Source organism: Dermacentor silvarum, chromosome 3 (genome assembly GCF_013339745.2).
Source record: "Dermacentor silvarum isolate Dsil-2018 chromosome 3, BIME_Dsil_1.4, whole genome shotgun sequence".
Taxonomy (NCBI): domain Eukaryota; kingdom Metazoa; phylum Arthropoda; class Arachnida; order Ixodida; family Ixodidae; genus Dermacentor; species Dermacentor silvarum.
Window position 1 is genome coordinate 199881329 of NC_051156.1, and position 21412 is coordinate 199902740.

At 47.1% G+C, this 21412-nt stretch overlaps 1 protein-coding gene across 1 annotated transcript in view; it reads right to left on the bottom strand.

The window, feature by feature from the left end:
- LOC119446456 (sodium/glucose cotransporter 5) overlaps nt 1-20438 on the bottom strand; it is a 56549-nt gene extending 36111 nt beyond the window's left edge. The window contains exon 1 of the mRNA XM_037710890.2: nt 19652-20438. Coding sequence (XP_037566818.1) covers nt 19652-19762 — 111 coding nt within the window. The 5' untranslated portion in view covers nt 19763-20438. The remainder of the gene's footprint in view (nt 1-19651) is intronic.
- Between the last annotated feature and the right edge of the window lie 974 nt (nt 20439-21412).

Sequence of the window (21412 nt, forward strand, 5' to 3'; positions counted from 1 at the left end):
TTTCCACTGACCTCCACTGCGGTAAAACCACATATACAATCATTTAAAAGGTTGAGTTTGTTTACGTTTATTCCAGCTATAATAATAACGGCACCTCATGCGCAGGCGCTCTTTACCGAGCATTACTCGCTAGCTAAAATTTGAGAAAGTAAAAAGAAGCAACAAAAATACGCACGCATTGCATAAGTGCTTCAAATTTCATATTCAGTTCGACGTGGAACTAACTTAAGCTTAATGAGAAAGGCTCGGTGACGGTACCCCTTGAAGATGTAAAAATAAACCGCAAAGCTGTGCAAATGTTAAATACGACCTCAACTCGGCTGGAGCCGCCACCTCTTCTCAGAAAACATACGACATACGCTACACAGATCTACCCAGACGTGCGAATCAACAAACGTGCAGAAACTCATAACGCGCTAGCTCGGACATACGTTCAGTATCCAAGGCACGAATGCAGCGCACGTGTGTTGGTTACCCTGTTGGCTCTGTCGCGACCTTCCACAAGCAGCCTTAGAGCCATCTTTCAAAGTTTTCATCTGATCAACGCACTGATGATGATGCCCTTAATTAAAGGCAGTAGCGCTTAACAAGTCATAGGGTTTGGTCAATAGTCGGGGCATGCTTCACCGATTGTATCAGATGCATAAGAATTTATAAATACGTAATTACGATAAATAAATAAATGAAAAGCAAGTCGAACAGAGAGATCCTCTCTTTCTGAAAGTCATTCGGAATGAACAATAATAAACAACGCCTGTCTACTGCCTGATATTCTTTTTCCCTTCTTCCTGTTTGAGCAGGGTTTAACAGTTCTCCCATTACCAGTGCGCGAAGAAGCAACAATGTATTTTCGTCACCAACCAATGAGTTTCATTCAGTCCGCGATCGCGGTTCGGGAACCACCTCCAGCAGCGCACGTGTCTGTGCCGCATCAAAAGACGGTACAGACCGGCATCAATGCGAGCGCACGCGAGCAACGTGCCCCGGAATGTCGCTCGCCCTGCAGGCCGACGTCACGCACATTGCAAACCGTGCAGGCAACACCACTCGAGCGTGCGACCGCCGCAAGAACACAGGCCATCCAGTGCATACGTCGCCTATACCGATGCCCCGCGGGGCCGAAACGCCTTCGACGCAGCCAAAACAACAACTTAAAGGACCTCGCCACGTGCGGGCTGGTAGCGACGAACAGGTACGTCGGCATTCACGCAACCCTCTCTCTCTCAGAACCGGATTCACGCTACACACACGCTTTCTTTATTTGTCGACCGGCGTCCGGCACAGCAGCTCTAAAACAGGTGATGCCGAGTCGCTCCGGGTTTCCCTCTGGTGCAGCTATCACCCCTTCTGTTTCTTTCTCTCTCTCTCTCTCTCTCTCTCTCTCTCTCTCTTTGCTAGTTCGCTAGCTATTTTCCGCTCTTTTAATCCTCTTATGTTTTCTCAGCCGTTTGTATTTGTGGCTGCACCGCTTTTTTTGTCGCGACGAAGGGGGCGTTTTGTTTTCACTCGACGTTGCGGGCGGTCACCGTGCTCGTAAAGCCCTAATGATCACGCGACCTTGAGAAAAAAAAAAAAAGAGCGTGTGGGAGCCCGTGCGCGGCGTGATGAGATGAACAACGCGACGAGCAATTGTTCTTTTGACGACGGGTTTCAAAAGGCGTGCGATGGGCAATTGTCGGCCACGCAGAGCGTAAACAGACGCCACAACGCGGCAACCCGAATATTTGTACCTTCTGACATACGGGGGTGATCCTATACAAGTTCTCCGGAATTTTTCTAAATATCGCCCGTTGCAGATAACATAATTCTAGTCCTCGAGCTAGATTTTTCAGTGAGGCGGACTTTACTTGCACGAGAAATCGAAACACATATTGAACTGATTAACAAGAGATCACTAATTAATTTCCTAATTCATGGCGCATATTGCAATTGTGTAATATTGCCGATGAGTTGTAGCCGATGAGTTTGCAAGGCAATTCCATTTGGAATTCATTTCTAGAATGACGCCAGTTTGGAGATATACGCCATCAAACTCGCCGTAAAAATGCAATGTTGTACCACTTTTTAAACAAAATGCTCTATTATGCACTGAAGCACAAAAGTAAGTGGAACGCCAATGTATTTCGTGCCATACTTTGGAAAATAATATATCGGAAATAGTGTCCTCCTGGAGAGTCATTTCAAGTGGATACATCTTGCAAACTCACCGGCTACAGTTCGTAAATTGCAATATGTGCCGTAAGATAATTAATTACAATTTAATTAGTTAATTTTTGTTAATTAGTTGAATATGTGTTTCAATTTTTGTGTGCTACTAATGTCTGCCTCTCGGAATAATCCAGCTGAAGGACAAGAATTATGCTATCTGCCACAGGTGATTTTTAAAAATTTCGTAGAACTTAAATATGATCACACCGCACAGGGTGTTCCAGCTAACGTTAGCCAAGCTGTCCCACACACAAAAAAAAGATAAAATAGAAACAAACAGAAAAAAAGAAAAGGTTACAAGAACACGTCGCAAGATATGATTTTATGACCTGTGGTGTTTGGTTGTCAGAACTCAGGCGACCGAACACCGACGCACGGACTCCGACGTATGGTCCTAAATTGTATCCTGCATCGTGGTTTTTTTTTTTTTTTTTTTTGAGCAGCTTGGCTAACGTTAGTTAGGACACACGCTATGTATTTGGCAGTTGCAAATAAAGCGGTTTCGCCACGTAAAAGCCGAGCTGGGTGTGAAAATTAGAAGCGCGAGAAAATCGAGCGATAGCTTCCCGAGAACGGCTGCACTGGCTGGCTCGTAGAGTGAAGAGAGTTCTTTTCGTACATTTGCCTACGATAAAATCTTGTCGGGCGCAGATGCGCTCTAGTGGAATTCGCGTGTTACGCAAGGCCGAATCGCATCTTCCCCTGCTCGCAGATTACAGCACAGACGTGATAGCTATGTATACGCTGTACTGCACCAAAGCATTACACGGACTCACACGGTGCTGGTTATGTAATGCGTGAATCATCCGTGTGTAGCGCCGTGTGCCGAGAATCGAGCACACCCGTGTTGTGTGAGCAGCGTGCAATTTTAAGCGATTTGAACGTTTAACACTTGAAGCTAAATACTATACAGAACCATTTCCCGTCCTTGTCGCTTGCAGTTTCGGAACTTGAGAAGACTACACGATTCACTTTTAATGCGTTAGCATTATGAGTTCCAAAGTGAGAAAAAGTGTATGTGTGCGAAGTGTGAGAAAGGCGGCTCACGTGGTAAAGGTAGATCACGCGGCAGATTATATTATATATACACTTGGACACTTTAGGACACTTTGCAATGTAGTGAAGGTGATTTAAATCATGGATCCAGAACCTCAACGAGGAGGTGCGACTTAATGCTAGCGCATTTTGTCGCACTTACCGGAAAATAGAAACTGAATTTTTTTGTCTTAGGAATCTTTATCGTTGCTTTCACTTTTATGATGAACGGAGTCACTAAGCCGCAATGAGAAAAATCCAAGTGTCGTTTGGTCGGCGATGAGCCGAGCGCTCTTGAACCACTTTGCTACATTGTTGAAGTGTTGAAGCAAGTTCGCTGTATACCCAAGCCCCGTTGCTTTACGCTATATACGCTAAGTCATCCAGTGTTGGGGAATCAGCGGTCTCCGCATAAAAATTAGAATTACGATCGGTCACTTTTCGAGTTAACTTACTCGCGTGTGTATCACTGCACGCCCATTTCTTCAAACATAAGTCTTGGCTGAAATCGCCGCTTCAGTTGACCACTTGAGTCGTACCCTTTACGAAACGTGGCAGAAGCACTTTTTCGTTTTCACCGCACTGCATGGTACAGTTGGACGAGGAGGCCTTGAGCCACTTGCTGACTTGCTACTGCTAAAGTTGTCGTCGTCGTGGTCAATGCTGAAGTGCCGTCGCATCGTATGCCAATTTTCCTTCACCAAGGAAACTACTTTCCCGGCCCTAAGCTCGAGCACCGTGTTTCATTTTTTGTTGTTAATTCGAACATCTTGCCCTGCGACATATATACAGATATGTTCAAGTGAAAGCGCGTAGGCCCTCCTCAGTTAGAAATTTTAGCAGTGGCTCATAGCACTTACCGTTCATAAGCCAACGCACATAACGGTCCGTTTTACCGTATTTACCACACCGTGTTTGCGGTTAGGCGCAACTGTTTCCTCCCCGCCAACTTTGAGTTGCAACAGGAAACCTCACAACGACGGCGTCAGCAACCGGATGAGGCATCATCCCTTCACAAGCGACATGCAGGTAAGGTTTGGCCGGAAACCTTGACAAAGGCATAGCGCACATGAGCACCCCCCCCCCCCCCGCCCCCTCCCTCCACTGCGTATTTTCGGCGCCCCTCTTCGACGTCACTCGCGACAGCTCGGAGCTTTAGCTTTTGTGTCGAACGCCCGAGCAACGCGGGACAGCCCCCTCCTCTCCCCAGACAGTGAACGCTCCGAGGCCAAGCTGTGCTGCTGCACGTGACCGAAGGGTTGAGCCGCGCCGCCAAAGCAAGTCGCACGCGCGAGAGACCCAACCTCGCAGCCGTCATTCCGGAGGCCGTGCACGAAACGTATTTCCATGGAATTGCCGGTGAGCCGAGCGTCAGAAGGCACGGGCTGGAGAGCCCAAATACACGGAGAGAGAGAGAGGAGGAAATTGCCGGCCATTAGCTGGGCGACGCGCCGTCTGTCGGGTGTATACCTGAGACGCGTGCTGTTACTCCGCGCGGTGAATGACTTTGGGCGTAATGCTTCGTAATCAGAGCCAATCTTCGCGTGCCGCCGCTAAGGCACGGGCATGCGCGGAGCCATTGGCATTGCCCCCGGGTAGCCCCTGCACGTTTCGGTTATTTTTTTTTTTTTTTTAGCACAGCTCGACACTTTAGTCGTAGTCCTCGCGAAGCCTACGAGGCAAAGGAAGGCGGAGAAGACTTTGCGTGCCGTGTGCCTGAAGGCAAAGTCTGGGTCGCACTGTCTAGCGGAGAAATAGAAGCGGTGCCCGTCAGCAGGTGGAAGAGATACCGCTCCTCCCGACGCATCTGGTGCGGCGTTTTAGACGCAGCTCTTGTATACTTCTCTATGTTGCCGTCGCTTGTTGCGTAATATCGCGATCGTAATGCAACCCTGAGCGATAAAGAAACGATAGAGGATGACCCGTCTGGTGCGTAGGTCAACCGGCTAGCAGAGAAGCATCCCAAAGGGTTTTGCAATACATCACAACACCAGAAGGCGCCACTCCGCTGTTTGCTGCTCACTGAGTATTGCCAAACTGAGATAACGGAACTATACTACAAAGAACAGCGCGGTTGTGAACGGTGTGCTAGTGCACTGTATCACAGGAAGATAGTGTGGTTCGGTGGGTGCGGGAGGTTTTACTCTTGTCCAAAGGTCTACGCACAGTGGCGCTATACAGCTTTAAAAATTAACATTAAGTTGTGGGGTTCATGATTATAGCAGCGATCTGATTATGACGCACGCCGTATAGTGCTGGACTCCACGGTAATTTTGACCACCTGGGGTTCTTTACCTTGCAAATAAATTTGAGTTTATATCGGCGATCTAAAGCCCCAAGTTGCTCAAAACAATACGAGGCACGTCTTAAGGCAAAGCTTTCGCGCTCACGAAAGAAAGCACGCGCCCTTCAACGCGGTTGCGGAAAGCAACAGCATAAACTCACAACCGGGCAAGGTCCAAGCGGACGCATTCGACCTCTCGATATTTATTTTCTGGTTAACGTGGCCGCAGCAACAGGCGTTCCGAAGGGCGCGCTTCCAAGCGGTGCACCCGCGTTCAGAAGGAAAGTCTCACTTGGGGCGGCAAGGCTCGAAGTGGCAAAATCATTGCGCCGGAAAAATAAGAAAGCAGGAAACGATTGCCCTTCAAGCTCTGTGCACAACCTCCTTGCTCTTGAGCCTTGTGCGAAAGCACGGCGGCATAAAATACAGAATGCAAAGAAACAGCGTCAATGACGGCTACGACAAGTGCTGTCGACACGTTCGCGCGCCTAACATGTGGTTAAGAAAAGGTGCAAACTAGCTGATCGTCCTGCACGGCAGTCGATGTGGAATTTTCTTTTACAGGATGAAGGCAGCGGCTTGGCGAGTAGATATACGTCTAATACGTGTGTCCTAAGTGACTTTTTGGAATGTGAGAATTTGGAAAACGTTTGAATACTTTCATGATTAAAGAGACACTAAGGAGAAGAAAAAATATTTGAGGTGTATTAGTAAATTATACTTTTCTGCAATGCAGAAAAAAGGAAAGAAAACACAGATTTGCGCACGTGCGGAAAGGCTTGGTAAGCCACTTAACAAACGCAAAAACGAGACAGTTGGCGACGGCGCCTTGAAGTTCCCGCAAGCGCGCAGTATGACGTCACGGATTTTAACTGCGCCTGTGCGGGCCTATTGAATATCTATCCGTATATAAATACTTCACTGTAATTTTAAACAGCCAAAGACTGCACTTGGAAAGTTCCGAGAACATTCACTGCGTCACAAAGACCCAAATCACACAAAAAAAAAGAAAAATACTTTAAAATTCCTGACGGACACTGAGGTTCCTACGTTAAATTCAAAAAGTGATAGTTTGGCCTTCATTTGATCTCCTAATAATGAACCGCTTACCGGGAAGTTTACGAAAATCAATTTTTAAACAGAAGAATGATTTATCAGTACAAATCAATTTGGTGTTCTCTTTAGTGTCGCTTCAAGGATGCAACGTATGCAATTAGACAGGCACAGCATAGGACCGCCGTACTCAACCGCAAAATGACTCCCTCATTACCGCCCCCCCCCCCTTTTTTCCCCTTTCCATTTTTGGAGGCTGCATGCATGCTTAAGTAGCGAACTATTGAAGCTTTCTAACGCTTTATTTTCGGAATTCCTAGAAACGTCATGGCTAAGGGTGCATCGCTCGAAGACAACTGTCACCCATTGAGAAAGCTGAGAAAGAAGAGCGATGCGAGTGTGGCATTTTTTTCTACAGTATAGCGAGATCATAGCCACCAGAATTGCGTTCAAGCAATTGAACCACAGCTTCTTCGAAAAAATTAAAGTTTTAGCGTGCCAAAACATGAGGCACGCCATAACGGGGGTCTGCGGATTGATATCTGACCACCTGAGGTTAGTTCACGTGTACCTAAATCAAAAGTAAACGAGCGTTCTTGCATCTCGCTCCCATTGAAATATAGCCGTCTCGGCTGGGATCCAACCCCGCGACGTGGAGTTCAGAAACTGCAGTTTTGAAAAGGATCCGTTTGATCGACCAGTGATGGGTCAGCGCAGCCTGGTCGACAAGATCAGCGTGATAGACTGGGGCGACCCCGGTAATCGTGGTGTGGCGGGCTATCTTTCGTTTTCGTTACCACTGAAGCGACACTGAGGTCACCCTTCCCACAATCTGTGAAGTGGCTTCCTTCTCTCTCTTATCATCGTATTCGCCTGATAAGGAAAACAAAAAGAAAACCCTTCGATAGACAGCTCAAGTGCCCTACGCGCCCAGCCCCACCTGAGCTTTCTGCTATCACCTATTACCTCTCAGTCAAACACCATATGACAGAAGGTCCATTTCTCTCATCGCAATTTTCTTTTTTTTTCCCTGCGATGCCATTTGGCGTAAGCTCTCGCTGATATAGACCACTTCTGATCTGGCAAATATTTTCTGCTCAGCAGCGCTGCGTGACCTTGGACGAAAGGGAGAGTTTCGCGGGCACTCACAGCTCGGAAAACATTTGCGCCGCCGCTGTACAGACCCCGGCTACACTCCTGAATCATACATATGCCCCCGTACGCCCCCGAAAAGGCTATTACGCCATTCGGTTCCACGAATGTGACGTTTGATGGCACATAGGAGCAAAAGCGAACTGTCGCTCAGTCGGCCGTGATCTCACGTATAGACGTTGTCGACTTTGCCGAGTCCATGGACATGACTAGACGATTCATCATGGTGATGAAACGCAGAAATGCAGTACTGTTCACCCTACAAATCGTTGTTGGTGCGCTAGTTTATCAACGAACTTACAACAAGATGCGTTACTGGTTGCAATGATGCCACAGGACGCATGTAGCATCAGCAAGTTAACCTGCCAGGTTCTTTTTTCTTTACTTTTTTCCACAAAGCAACGACTAAATAAACACAGCCACGAAACGCAATCGCACGTTTGCTATCTCGCTCTGCTAGAATAGACCACTTCACTGGGACATTGACAAAGTGACACATTTCAATGCGTAATGTCAAATAATTTTTCTTAAACCGTGTGCTGTCCCCTACATTTTTCCTATGACATTCGTAATAACATGTGTATGTGCGTGTCAGTTTCTGCTCTTCCACGTCTTCTGGCCCGGTTCTCTGGTAATTCTTTCATCCTTTCAGCCACTAGCTTGTCGTGGCGCGTTGAACTGCCCGCATCTATAAGCCGAGACATGCCAACTGTTGCTGAGCCCGGAAACAATGTCCCACGAAAGCGAGACAAACTGGCCACACAACGAGAAGGCAACTTTTAAGCAAACATGATCATAATCTTCTTTTTCTTCAAACTTATTTCGCAGGTACACCAACATCTGCCTCAGCTGCTAGTAACCGCAGCTCTTCCCTGTTCCTCCGAACCCTGACGTTGCCAGCACGCTATAAAAGCGAGCGGTATACAAGAATGATCGACTCATCTTTCAATCTCCAGCCATACGATCCAAACGACCTTTCAAACAACACTAAAACAGTAAAGAATATTACGCCTCGTGCCTTCAGTGGTCTTACTCTATGACCTTTTCCCATCCCTCTTCTGTGAAGCACAGCTTCCTGTTTCGCGGAAATGGCAAGCAGACAACGGACAGACGTCAAGTATCCTCTTGTCGGAAGCGGACACCTCGCCCGTTCCGCAGCGGCCGAGGGGTGCGGCATCGGAGAACGACTGCGGAAGAAAAAAGCTCGTACTGACGTCACGCGGTGAATTAGGTGACGAAACATATCGGACGTGTAAGGATGATTTAGCCTCAGCGATTTCAGCGCAGCCAAAGAAATGCACATTAATGGTCGCGCGTGCGGACCTTCAGTGTGCGGTTAATATACGAAGTATACCTGTTATCCCAACGGACCTTTAAACATTGCTTTTAAAATACGCTAGAACACGATCTTTCAGTTGAAAGAGCTTCTTGTTGGGCCAATTGGTGCTGTCGAATAGCCTCCCCGTTTTCAGTGCTACAAAAGATCAAAAGTGACTTACAAGACGAAGGACGATCGCTATCCTGTTTCCTTTATGTCAATTTCCTTTCTTTTTTCTTTATTCGTATTATTTGCGCTAACAGCGTGAAATGCCTTCAACTACAGGACTTTCTTGCTAACATGGCACTGCGTCGGTGGTGTCGCCACAGACCTGAACCAATCCTTGTAAAAACTGTCTCATTTACGGAGCTTGTAGATTGCCTGCGTTAGTGTCTGCATACTCTCCAGCTTGTATGGGCGTGTCAATGCTTTTTTTTTTAATTCATTGTTGTTTTCTTAACTTCTTACAGTATGCTCATCTAGAGTAGCACGTCGGGCATGTGGCCAAGCTAACCTTTGCAATCATTACAAAAAGTTCATATCACCCCATTTCGACCACAAAGGTTCCGTTTTCTTTATATAGGGAGTACAGGGCGCGCATGTCCTGCATCGCTTAATTACGACAGATGGTCCGTAAGCGCAACGCGCAATCAACAGAGCCAAAGTCGATTGCGAAACCACTTCTGAGATATCCGTCGCTATGCAAGTGCATTCGAGATGCCAGCAAAAGAATGCAGCTATTTCTGAAGCAACGCTTCTGCAATACGGCGACGAAATATTCACATCATATGCCGACTTGCGCGGGAACAGACTGTGAGCAAGTAGCAGATACATGTGCGAGTCCTCATATTCGCGCACGTTCTTCATTTTCGTTTGTTTTTCAGCTTTGCCGCCCAAAAAATAAGGCGCAAAAGTGTAATCAAACTTGTCCTTCTCAGCTGCGAATAAGAATATCAACGAGCATGGCTCGCACACTGCAGCGTAAACGAATGCGTAGATACGACAAGTTGTCCCGTTGCGAAACATGAATGCATATAAACGAGGACTGTGGTGCGGATTCTTAGCAATAGTGCCGTAAAGAAAAAAGATAGAAAGACGAAGTGTAATAAATAAAACGCTGAAGTTGGAAGAAGCAAGCGCACTAAAAGTGAAAGTAGAATAAACACGACGTAAGCGTTATAGGATTTATCTTATTTGGCGACAAGTGGGCGGATATCTGTCCGCTGACATATAGATCTCGGAGAAATATGCCTGCGTGTGCGTCAACAGCAAGAACGCAAACGCATGGAAAAGTTCTCGCTCATAGCTGGAAAATTTCCAAACGCAAAGTCGTTGCACGGCTTTAAAGCACGAGACAAGATGCTTGGAGAAAAAAATAAGTACCGAACGCTTTCCTAATAAAAATAAGTAAGATTCACACGAAGCTTATGGCGACACAACCTTATACGCAATCGGTTGCCAGGCAATTTGCGTGCCGTAACCATAGGCCTGCAAAGAATAAAGCGTTGGAGGTAACAACATAGCAGATGTATAATATCCGGCAGCGTGGCGTCAAAAATTGTAGATAACTTTATTTTCTTTTTGTTCATAGAAAATGGGTCCACCGGGCGTCAAACTCGTGTAAAATAAAGCCAAGGTAATTAGTTATTCCGCGAATACCTCGGCATAATGTCTCGCTTCAAACAACACACAGAATAAGTCGCAGCAGACATGTTGGAGTGCTACCAGTATAGTGAAAGGCTATACGCTTAACCTGCTTGTTTCAGGCTCATCCGTATCCACAAGCACACTCGAAAACGAACACATGGTCTAGAACGTCATGTATAACCTCTCTATCAGCATGAAAATTATGATAAAGAAGTGTAGTCACATTTATATGTGATAGTAAAGCCTATATGATTAATCACCTTGCAATATCGCAAGAATGGTGCTTCAGTTCACTGCATACATTATTCCCTCGGCAAAGTGACTGTGTTAGTTAAACTTAGCCCATAGCTATATTTACGTTTTCTGTGGCATACGGAAAACATGTTTTCAGCATTTTTTTTTTTTTGTAAACGAAATGCAGGAATGAAATGACTTTCACCAGAACGCAATGAATTGCGACTGATCGGTGTCGTTTTTAATTTCAGTGTAAGAAGGTGTTTCCTTAAAGATTCATGAACTCTCGTCGAAACGATATATTCATTTTTAGAAGCGCTTGTTGAGAAGATCATGTACAACAGCGCTGCTGAAGATTAAAAGCAATTCAAATGCCTAACGTAAAATTTGCTGTAAGTTACGAGTTAACGCACTTGAACAACCAGTTCGTTTCGAAGCAGTCTTGAAAACGCTCATCACCCACGTAAGAAAGAAAGAAAGTAAGAAAGAAATAAAGATGCAGATCCAACGCACGTCTTGGAATCTATGTAAAGCGAAGCTTTCGTGAATCCGGGTAATGAAACGCTACAAATTTGCCAATTTCATTCCTGCGTATTTCGCGTAAAGGAAGCAGGTGCGCGCGCATGCGCTCTCGCGCACCCATGTTACGCAATGTGAAACACGTGACGATCATCTCAATGAGCTGGTTGGCGTTGGCACGACGGGAGTATGCGTGTGATTGGGGTATATGATTGTGAAAACGTCAGGTTGCTGTGCTGGGGATCCGAGGTTCAATACCCCCATCGGGCCCATAAATCTTTTTTTTTTCTTTAAGTATGGGCTACTTGGCAAGACAGTAGCAGCAACCACGGGCAGGAAAATCCGGCAGTGGTCGCAAAGAAAGCTTCCCTTTAAAGGAGCGTTCAGAGTTTTTCCATCATTGTTTTGTACGGCACTAACAAGTGGTGTTTCCATTTATGACACGGCCGTTCTGCACTGGTTCTGGCTTAATGATGGTACAAAACACTGGGTGCGTGTATGACAGGGTAGATATATTCAACATAATGCATATATGTTCGGCACATTGGTCGCATATCCTGGTACAGTCCGAATTCCAAGTTCGCGTGCTGATCGAGACAGTCGCTGTTAGTAGTAAGCTTTTGACAGAGTTACGTATAAATGCAAGCTTCAACAACCTGTAGTGGACAACTATATGCTGTCGTTTAATTTGGCATCCGGTAATGTACTCAACTGAGGCCTGCCTGGTGCGATAGTTAGACGCCTCACTTAAGGTGTAGTTCGAGTAATCAAAATAGGTCTATTAATTGCAATGGGCGAGTCAAACGTTTTTCACGCCAACCCATTCCTAAGCGGTCAATGAAAAGGTGATCTACAGAACGTGTCCTGATGGGCTAACGTGGGAGGCTTGCGAGGCTTAGGCAGGAAAAGGAAGTCACGACGACATTAGCTTGTTAACTACCTCTAATACTTGAGCGCTGGGAGGCGCAGATTCTCATTGTCACAAATGAGACCTCGTTCGTTAAAAACAAAAGAGCGCTATCTGCCAGAATGACGAGCAGGATCCCAGTAGTGCTTCTGCGCCCTCTGATAACAAGGTGTGATAGGCAGCGCCGCGACACGAGACGGTGGAAGCTACCTTGAAAAGGCTGTTGCAAGCGTAAGCAAAGAAAATACACGCAGCCCCAAGATATGGCGGAGCGGCCCCGACGTCGCTATCACTTACGTCATTGCGGCAGCAATGGAAGAGAATGGAGATGAAAAAGGAGGAGTGCGTCTGGTTGTCGCAGATGGCGCGCTGCCGTACGCGAACGGTCGATAGAGTGCAGTGCTGGTTTCACGGTTATGCCATATGCAGTCTGTTTTCTGTTCATCTCGTCAGAATACCAATGCCAGAATTATCTTCTTGTGGTAAGCAGGAATCCGGGAGAGACCGACATCCTTTAAACGATACTGGAGACATTTTTCTGGCCAAAGGCTTAGCATCTTAACAGTTCAGAACTGAAATCATTCAGATTAACGGACGGCTGACCAAGCATTTTTTTTTTTGCAATATAAGGAAGTGAACGCGGACGAAAGCTTCCTATTAGAGTGGTGCTCGGCTGGACCAGCCAACTTCCAGAAGTTACAAATTCTCAGTTAGTGACAGCCGCATTCGAATCAATCGAGGACGGCTGAAAGAAGGCTTGTATAACTCCAATTTCAGAAAACAAGCCACAAATAATAATTTGTAGGCCAGACTAACGAAGGAGCGGTGAAGGACGAGCTCCTTCTGCTCTTACGCGAGGAAACGAGAAGGGAGGCAATGCGTGTCTTCGTTATATTGATTCGAGCAGTAATGCATGCGTTAGTGCTGCATCCAAGTCGTGTTTGCAGTGGTCTTGAATTCAAATGCTTTCTCGTGAGAACATTGCGACGCCGAGAGAGGGCGACCACCGACGCGTGCAAACTTTGATCGCCGTGGCCTTGCTATCGAGTCGTTGCAGGAAAGCCGTTCTTTATTCTCGGCATGCTGTTCTGTAGCGTCGCAGAAAACTCGTTAGCGGAAACCAGTCCGGTGGAGCGCGTCGCTGTCAGCGCGGAAATACACGGACTCATTCTCAATTTGCGTAACAGTAATATAATTTAACGACACCTCGACGCAAGATAGTGTATGTTGCATGATGTTCTAAACGTTTCAAAGTTTACAAAGTAATGAAAATAGGCAAGTAGTTCGCAGTGCTCAAGAGCTCATGCAATATGATGCTCAAACCGGTGTTCTGGCCCGGCCCCATGGATACTATTGGGAAATTGGAAGCTGTGGACGCCCGGTCTGCCGTGCAAAAGACTTTCTTCAATTGTGGTTAAATAACGTCCTGGTAGGGTTTGTTTGTTTGTGTTTGTTTGTTTGCTTGTTTGTTGTTTGTGACTTTCTTAAGAAAAGAAATCGTGGTTGTCAATTCTGTCAAACTATGCGCATTGGGCACAATGCGCAGAAAACACGGGATGCCGACCCTGATGCTGGTGTCTCACCTCTCAGATTCAGGGCAGAAAATGTTAAGGAAAGAAATGTTTTGTAGTGGGGAAACAAATATACATCGTTTACGGGGTGTTACACATCTTTTCCGTGACAACAGGCTCGTCACCACTAAAGATAACAGGTTCCTCTCACACGCCCTCCAGCTGCACTGTGTGGCTTACATTGTAATTCGGTTTCATCGTTTATTTACTCGGCTTACAAGACCTCGATAATGGAGATCATCTGCAAGTGTCACTGGCATCGATAGATTAAAAGAGGTAAGTGCGTTCGCGGCCGAGTATAGGTTCTTACGACCCTCAAAGAGTCATAGAAGCAGAATTCTCGACGGACGAATAAAAAAAAATGGAAGTAAACATCTGTAAAGGGTAGTTGACACAGTCCTGTTTACTTTCCCACATGTTCTCTTAGTGGGGAGGCATAAGTCGTCAGCGCATAGGACTCTCTAAAGTGAAACAAAAGCAAAGGAATACGATAGTGCGCCGTTGCTTTTCAACTTCTATATAGTTATCTCCAGCGCGAATCGCTATATCACAAGGTCGTGCTTTCGTTTTTTTTTTTTTCTTGCGCACTTTCGGCTATAAAGATTATTTGGGTCTCGAGGTGATGTCGATCACGGGTTCTTGTGTGCGCCGGCAGTATTCGCAAGAAAGGCAGTCAACGACTGCGCCCGTTGGCGCGTATAAGCAATCCGACACGGAGTCATCTTTTGCGTACGTTGCCGAAATAATCTGCCTGCCACGCCACGAAGGCCACAGAGGCTTTTCTGACAGTGATATTGATTTGGCACTGTAAAAAAAGTGGTTCCAGCTATCTGTGTTTTTTTTTTTCTTTCCATTCACGTGCATCAAATTCTTTCCGAAACGTCATCGTCGCCCTTTCCTTTCCTTTTCCTGTCTCCTTCTTCTGACGCTCACTATAGTTGCCTATAGACTAAAACACGCCAGCTCAGACCGAGCTCGCCATTCTTTCCAGTAATTAAGGCTCCCCTTTTCTTTCTCGAGGTTCAACCCGCATTTTATCTATTGTAGCCTCTCACATGTAATACGTTAAACCGATCATTCTAGTCATAATTAACACAACTACGCGATGCAGCGGACTTGGCGATATACTTTACACTGTGTGGTGCTTCTATACGGTGTATAGACATGCGTTCTGCATATGGATAAATTAAAATGTATTATTAAACACTAACGGTATGACTTCCCCTCCTGGATTGTTTCACGCATAATGGAAACCTCGTTAGCGATCGTTAAAAATGCCTCTATCCCCTTTCTCACATTCAATGATAAATCGTGCTTTCTAAAATCCAAGAAGCGCAAGAGCGGAACACGCGTGGTGTATGACAAAGTTTAACGGCGACCTTCCCCAACATTCGCTTTAGCGTCATGTAATGTTATCTCATCTAATTAAATTTATCCAATTAAATTTTCGGTTGAATGTCCCAAAACTGCTGCGCAGTGGCTTATGAGAATGTCGGAGAGAAGGGCTGCGAACTTTTTTTTTTTTGAGTACCTGAGGTTCTTTAGCGTCCATCCAAAGCAGGTATGCCAGTTGCCGTGAAAGGTAATCGAACCCGGGACCTCATGCTCGACAGCGGAACGCCACTGTGGCGGATCTTTATCATCGTGACAAACTGATACCCAATATGACAAAGTCAGAATTCTTTTTTCCTGATTTACCTAGGAAATAAAACGAAAAACCGAGAACAAATGGCGCCTAAGTGAAGTTCTTACTTTCTAACGCACTAAAAAAAAAAAAAAAAGAGAGAACAAAAAATTGGCCACATATCTGCTTGCTTCGGTGCAAATGACGTCGTAAGACAATTGTCTTCTGCCGCCTCTGATACGTTACACCCTCTCTTCTCCCCCCTCACACCTCTTGCCCTCCCCGCTCACTCCTCCCATGATCGGTGTAATGGAGGTTTTGCTGAATTCAATTCAAATTTCCCGCGTTCGCCCTGCTCTCGCGCCATCTGTTGGCACCTTTTATTACTGTTGGCTTAAAGCCGGCTACAGAGCCGCGGCTTCAGTCCGCTTGTGTTTAACGCGTAGCGTCTCTTCGACACCCATTTCTAACGCGTTAATTCTTCATTCACTAACGCAAAAAGCAGTGCAATGCAGTAGTACACCCAGGATCTCTGCCAGGGTGGGGGGTTGAATTTGTGTGTAAGGGGGGGGGGGGGGGGGGAGGAAGCAAGCACTTTGCATAATATGCAATTTCTTTGCTTTAGCCAGAGGAATCCAACATAAAATAAAATGCCGAATAATTATAATAATATTATCACACCAAGGATGATGACGGTGTTTATTTCTTCAGCGTTTTACTGAAAGTAATTTAAGATTGAATAAATACAAGACAGTGATAGAGTGTTTTTGATAATCAGGAAAATTCGACCTCAGGCCACCTCCTGAATTTTAATGACAATGTGAACAGAGCACTGAAGGTATACACGCTGGTCTGGTGGGGCTGGATGCTTGGGGGGAGGGGTGGGGGTTAACTCGGCCTCAGGAGGGGGTTACAACACCCGAAGCCCCCCCCCCCCCCCCCCCCCCCCTCTCGGTACGCCACTGGTCCAATGTGTATTCTTCATTAAATGAACGCTGCGGATCACGGTTATGTTATGTACATATATTTTGCCTCAAATAGGCCTCAGGTTTCCTTTGCGCTGTATAATGTTGACGTTTATGACCCAGTGTCACCAATGCTAGTAGCTTTGTTGGTTTTGGCCGGGCGGTTGAATCGAGTGCCAGATAGAAGTTTTTCGCATTTAGGTAGCCCAAGAAAGACTATCGTCCTTAAAAAAAAGAAAGGAATTACGGAAACGCTGAAAGACTGAGAACCAGCGTGGAGACCGAAAGTACGATTCCGATACATTTGTAAAACCCTGAAAGGTTGCTCGCACCGATATGAACCGATCTATACAATGGGAAACCGCGTAGTTCCTGTCCTCGGAACGGGCGAACGATAGGAGAGCTTTCTATAGGCCCTGGAAGAGCCCATCAGACCACCTCGCATACCCCTTTGCCTGCAGCAAAGTCGCTTGCCAAGGCACACTCGCCCGTTCTTCCTCTACGCTCTTATTTTTCCTATACCTCGATTCGAATCAAGCGATACCGATGGCCAAGTTCGCGACACGTGTACGACCTCGCTTTCTGCGGGAGCACTTAGTATACCGGCGGGCTGTAAAGATTGCACCGCTTCGGGCAGTGTGGCTCGGCGGTCAGTGCACATCATTATGCACGATTCCCCTCATCCTCGCCCAGTTGGACAGTCGCTCGTGGCAGACAGAGAGGCCACGTGGACACCTCATTCAGCTCGTGCTGTGGAAAAACGTTCGGGATCGCGAATACGTATAAAATAGCTCTCGCTATTATATCCGTTCTCAGCAATTTGATTCCAGACGATTTCATTCCGAAATTTGAAAAATCGCGCGGAACTGATTTGGCCGCGTACCGGGCACAATGCAATCACTACGGCCTGTTACGAAGTGCCGGATTTTTGTGCCTCCCATGCAACGAATGCCTCAGCAATTACAACAATGCGAATTGGATTCACCGTCAGTGGTTAATCGCATTCATTCGCGATCTGGTCAGGTCTGTTACCCACTGATTTACCTTCGACCAAAGCATCTTTATTACTTGTTTCCTTTTGACCATTGTATCCTGGTCCCACTGTATAACGAGAAAAAAAAACATGGATATTTGATATTATGTTCCGAATTCAAAGCCAAATTTTCCCAACATTACTATTCATTTCGCTTGGAAAATTTGATTGTTCCTGCACAGCTAATTACAACCGTTCTTCAAACTTCGCAAGAAACATGTGCGAGTGTCATGTTGCTTTTCGCAACCGTAACGATCGTGGCCGCTAAGTGATAGTGAGACAGCCGCATCGTTCAAAGGACAAATGCGCGTAGGTAACGGCCTAGATAAGAATAAGAAGGAAAAATGAATCGGCTGGACGGAACACGTAACGAGTGAGGCAGATAAGGGGCTGCCTATCGAAGCACGGAATGAATGCCAAGGGAAGGCAGACTCTGTTGGAGAGAGAAGACAATCGAATGAAGTATGAGATAAGAAATTAGGACAGAAGTTATTCGTAAGCTTTGGGATGTGGACAATGTCTCGTAACAGGATCAGTGCAGAGCAGCAGCCTGGGCAGACAGCACGAGCTCAAACGTTTTTGCCATACGATAGGCGCCGTATTCATCTCGCTGCCTCGACGTCATATGAAGCTACGTTAACTTCAACGACACTGATAGGGGACTGTAGAAGCAACAGTGCCATTGAAATGAAGAAGTGATAAAAAAGTGCGTCTGCCCCTTGATGACAATGAACTCCCCCTCTCCCCCCGCTTCCTCAAAAGAAAGCTAAATAATTATTGAAGTACTTGGAAACCTAAAACCGGGTGTAAGAGTGCGCCCACCTGCAAGTGAACAGATTTTATGCATTCAGAAGTAATGCGGAATTATAGACTAACTTATCTCTTCTTTATATGCTGGTGCCACTTATCCTTGTCACGCATACAACCCGTGTCTTCGCCGCCCTGTCTTCTATGCTGGTACAGAAACTTTTAAAAAATGCACTTTCCGGTGACAAGTATTATCTGCTCTCTTAGAGCGTGGAACGCCAACGGGAACGCCCGCACATGAGGACATGCGCATAGTGCACGTGCTCAATCTAGCGTTACGTTCACCTATACCACTGCTCTCGACACTGCGAAACCTCGGGTCGCGCTGCAATAACAATTCCAACGGCGTTTCATTACCCGTAAACTGTTCAATGCGACCGGTCAAATTTAAGTATGATAGTAATGCATACCCACGTCGCGAAATCCACCGTTACGTTCCCTTGTCAGCTAACAAGTGTGACGGCATTTCGTTGCACGCACACTTTCCAATGCGACTAGCTGAATTCAGAGGGAATAAAGAAGCAGCGACGAGGCGACATGTCAAGAAACGCGAAAGGACCCACACGCCCATTGACAACCGGAAATTATTTTCATAAAATGTACTCGTCGATCGGAAAAAAACATTCAGCTGCGGATTCCGCTCTTCTAATTTTTTCTTTATTTTTTTCGCCTATAACTGAAGCCGTGTTTTTAGTTAGTTAAAAATTTTGAGCGACTTAGTGCGTAAGAAGCCGGGGCGGAAGAAACTAGCGTAAAAAAGTTGTACGCCGGCAAAGGACAAACAGACACAGAAAATGAAAGTGAAGACACAGGTGCTTATGTGCATCTGATTGTCCGTTTTTCTTTTTTTTTTTTTTTCGTGTACAGTCGCCGTCATACTTAATCGGAACACGCCTGAAGCTCCCCTTGTGCGTGCACGGGTGCGTGTGCTACGGATAGTGCCGAAGAACTCTGATTGGGTCCTTGAACGTACTAGCTCAATGCGTCTTTCTTTCCCACCATTCGATGTCTACTCTATACAGGCCGTATTCGTCGCTATGCGCGTGTCTACATTGTTCGGGTGAGGAATGACAGTGGCTGTAGAATTAACACGCCCGCTCCACCGATCCATCACGACATTTATTTTCATTCATTACTAGCGCACGCAAAAAGCATCTCGGCGAGTTTATCCGACGGCGTGCAAAGATCGCCCCAATTACGTGTTTGTTTTTTTTTTTTTCGTGGGGCACTTACACTCCGCGGCGCTTCTAACGCGGCAATCACGAGGACGCAGGAGAGAAGATCACACACTCACCCAGATGCCAACGGCCATCACTCCCACGAAGTACGCGACGATCACCACAATGTCCCACGATTCCAAGTTGACGCTTTGGAACGACGTCTTGTCACTCGCCGTTTCCTCCATGACGACTTCTCCCAGTGTTGTTACGCAAAACCAAACAGCGAGAGATAACGACGAAAATAGGACAGTTCTCTAAAACGAGAGAACGAAACACCCTATCACAGCACACTCACGCACGCACTAAACAACGACGAGGCGTTCTGTCCGCATCGATCGCGCCGTCTCGCGCACAAATGCGTATTCGTCGAAGGGCAACGATCTTTCTCGGTCGTCCAGGGCAAGGACGGCAGCTTCTTCCTTTCGAGCATTCACGGAAGGGGACGGGAGTCTTCAGAAAACAACGGCGAACACGGGACGGGCCCCACGAAGAAACGCAGCCGACCCGATGCTTTCTCGCGCAGTTCTGGTTCACTCACTCCCACTTAGGAACTGCAGTTTGGGACGTAGGCAAAGCGTGTAACAGCGGGGAATTTCGCTAGCGCATCTGCCGTACGCCGCTCAGTCCGCGGCGACTTTCGGACGAAAGGGTTGAGTGGAAGCGAGGAAACAAAATAAAACGAAGGCGCCCGCGATACCGCCGGGTGCGCCTGCCTCTGTCGCACGTCCTTACGTTTCTAGGCTGTCCGGCGCGGCGACGGCGCGTTTATAGCGAAGCTGGAGCGCTCGCGCGCGCGCGCGCGTGGTGGAAAGGGTGGGAGAAGGGGTGGCGATGCCATGTGCCTCTGGCGCCTCCTCTACTGCCCCGTGCGTATACCTTGTAGAGCAGCGTCGTCGTCGCTCACTGCACCGTTGCGCCTCAGGTGTGCCAGCCCTTCCCTCTCTCACCTGCTCTCGCTTCTCCCAGCGTGCGTGCGGTCTCTCACAACGCGATACGGTGGGCGCGTGCGTCAGGAGAGAAAACAACAGTTCCGCTTTTGCCACGCTCTTGCCGCCGTTTCCGTCGAGGTTTTTACTGGGGAGTGGCTGCCTCGGTTGCCACGGTAGCCGTGTCGCTCTCCCGTTCGGCTTGCAACAGGCCCGATGCTAACTTCCGATGGAGCGCTCGGCACTCCAATCCACACTGTTCGATCATTCCGCAGGCACACCTGTCATTATTGCGAAAGGGTGTCCCCATATGAGTTAGCTGGTGGCTTATCTCTATGAAGAAACACTGCGAGCTAAATTGCAGAGGAATTGGAATGCGTTGTTCTGTGTCCTTTAGATGTTGCCGCCGTACTCACGCTGTTTTCTCGTAACGATGTGTCACTACTGCCCTGGTTGCTGGGTTCAACGTCGCAGAGAAGCACGGAAGCTATGGGAGGCACCGTAATAAAAGGCTCCGGCACAAAAACGTCGAACACTTGGGGATTATATAACGCGCACCCGAAGCTTTTTCACGCGGAAATCTTCGCAGTCAGCCCAAGCCCGGAGTCGGAATGCGGCCGCTGCGGCAGGGAATGGAACCCGCGACCTTGTGCTTCGCAGCAGGTCAAAGCCACTGAGCCACCGCACAACACTGGGGGCCTTTTCCAAAGTTCTGTGAGTTGGCCACCCTGTACAGCTCCGCAAAAGGCACGAGAACGATAGGAAGCTAGAACGAGAGAAAGCTAAGCAGGTTGGTACGGTAGGTGGTGGTATTCGCGATAAAGAAAGTTAGGAATGCAACACACGGACACAAAAAGAACGAGAAACCAAATAAAGTGAACGCTCCGACAGTAGTGGACTAGAATGAAT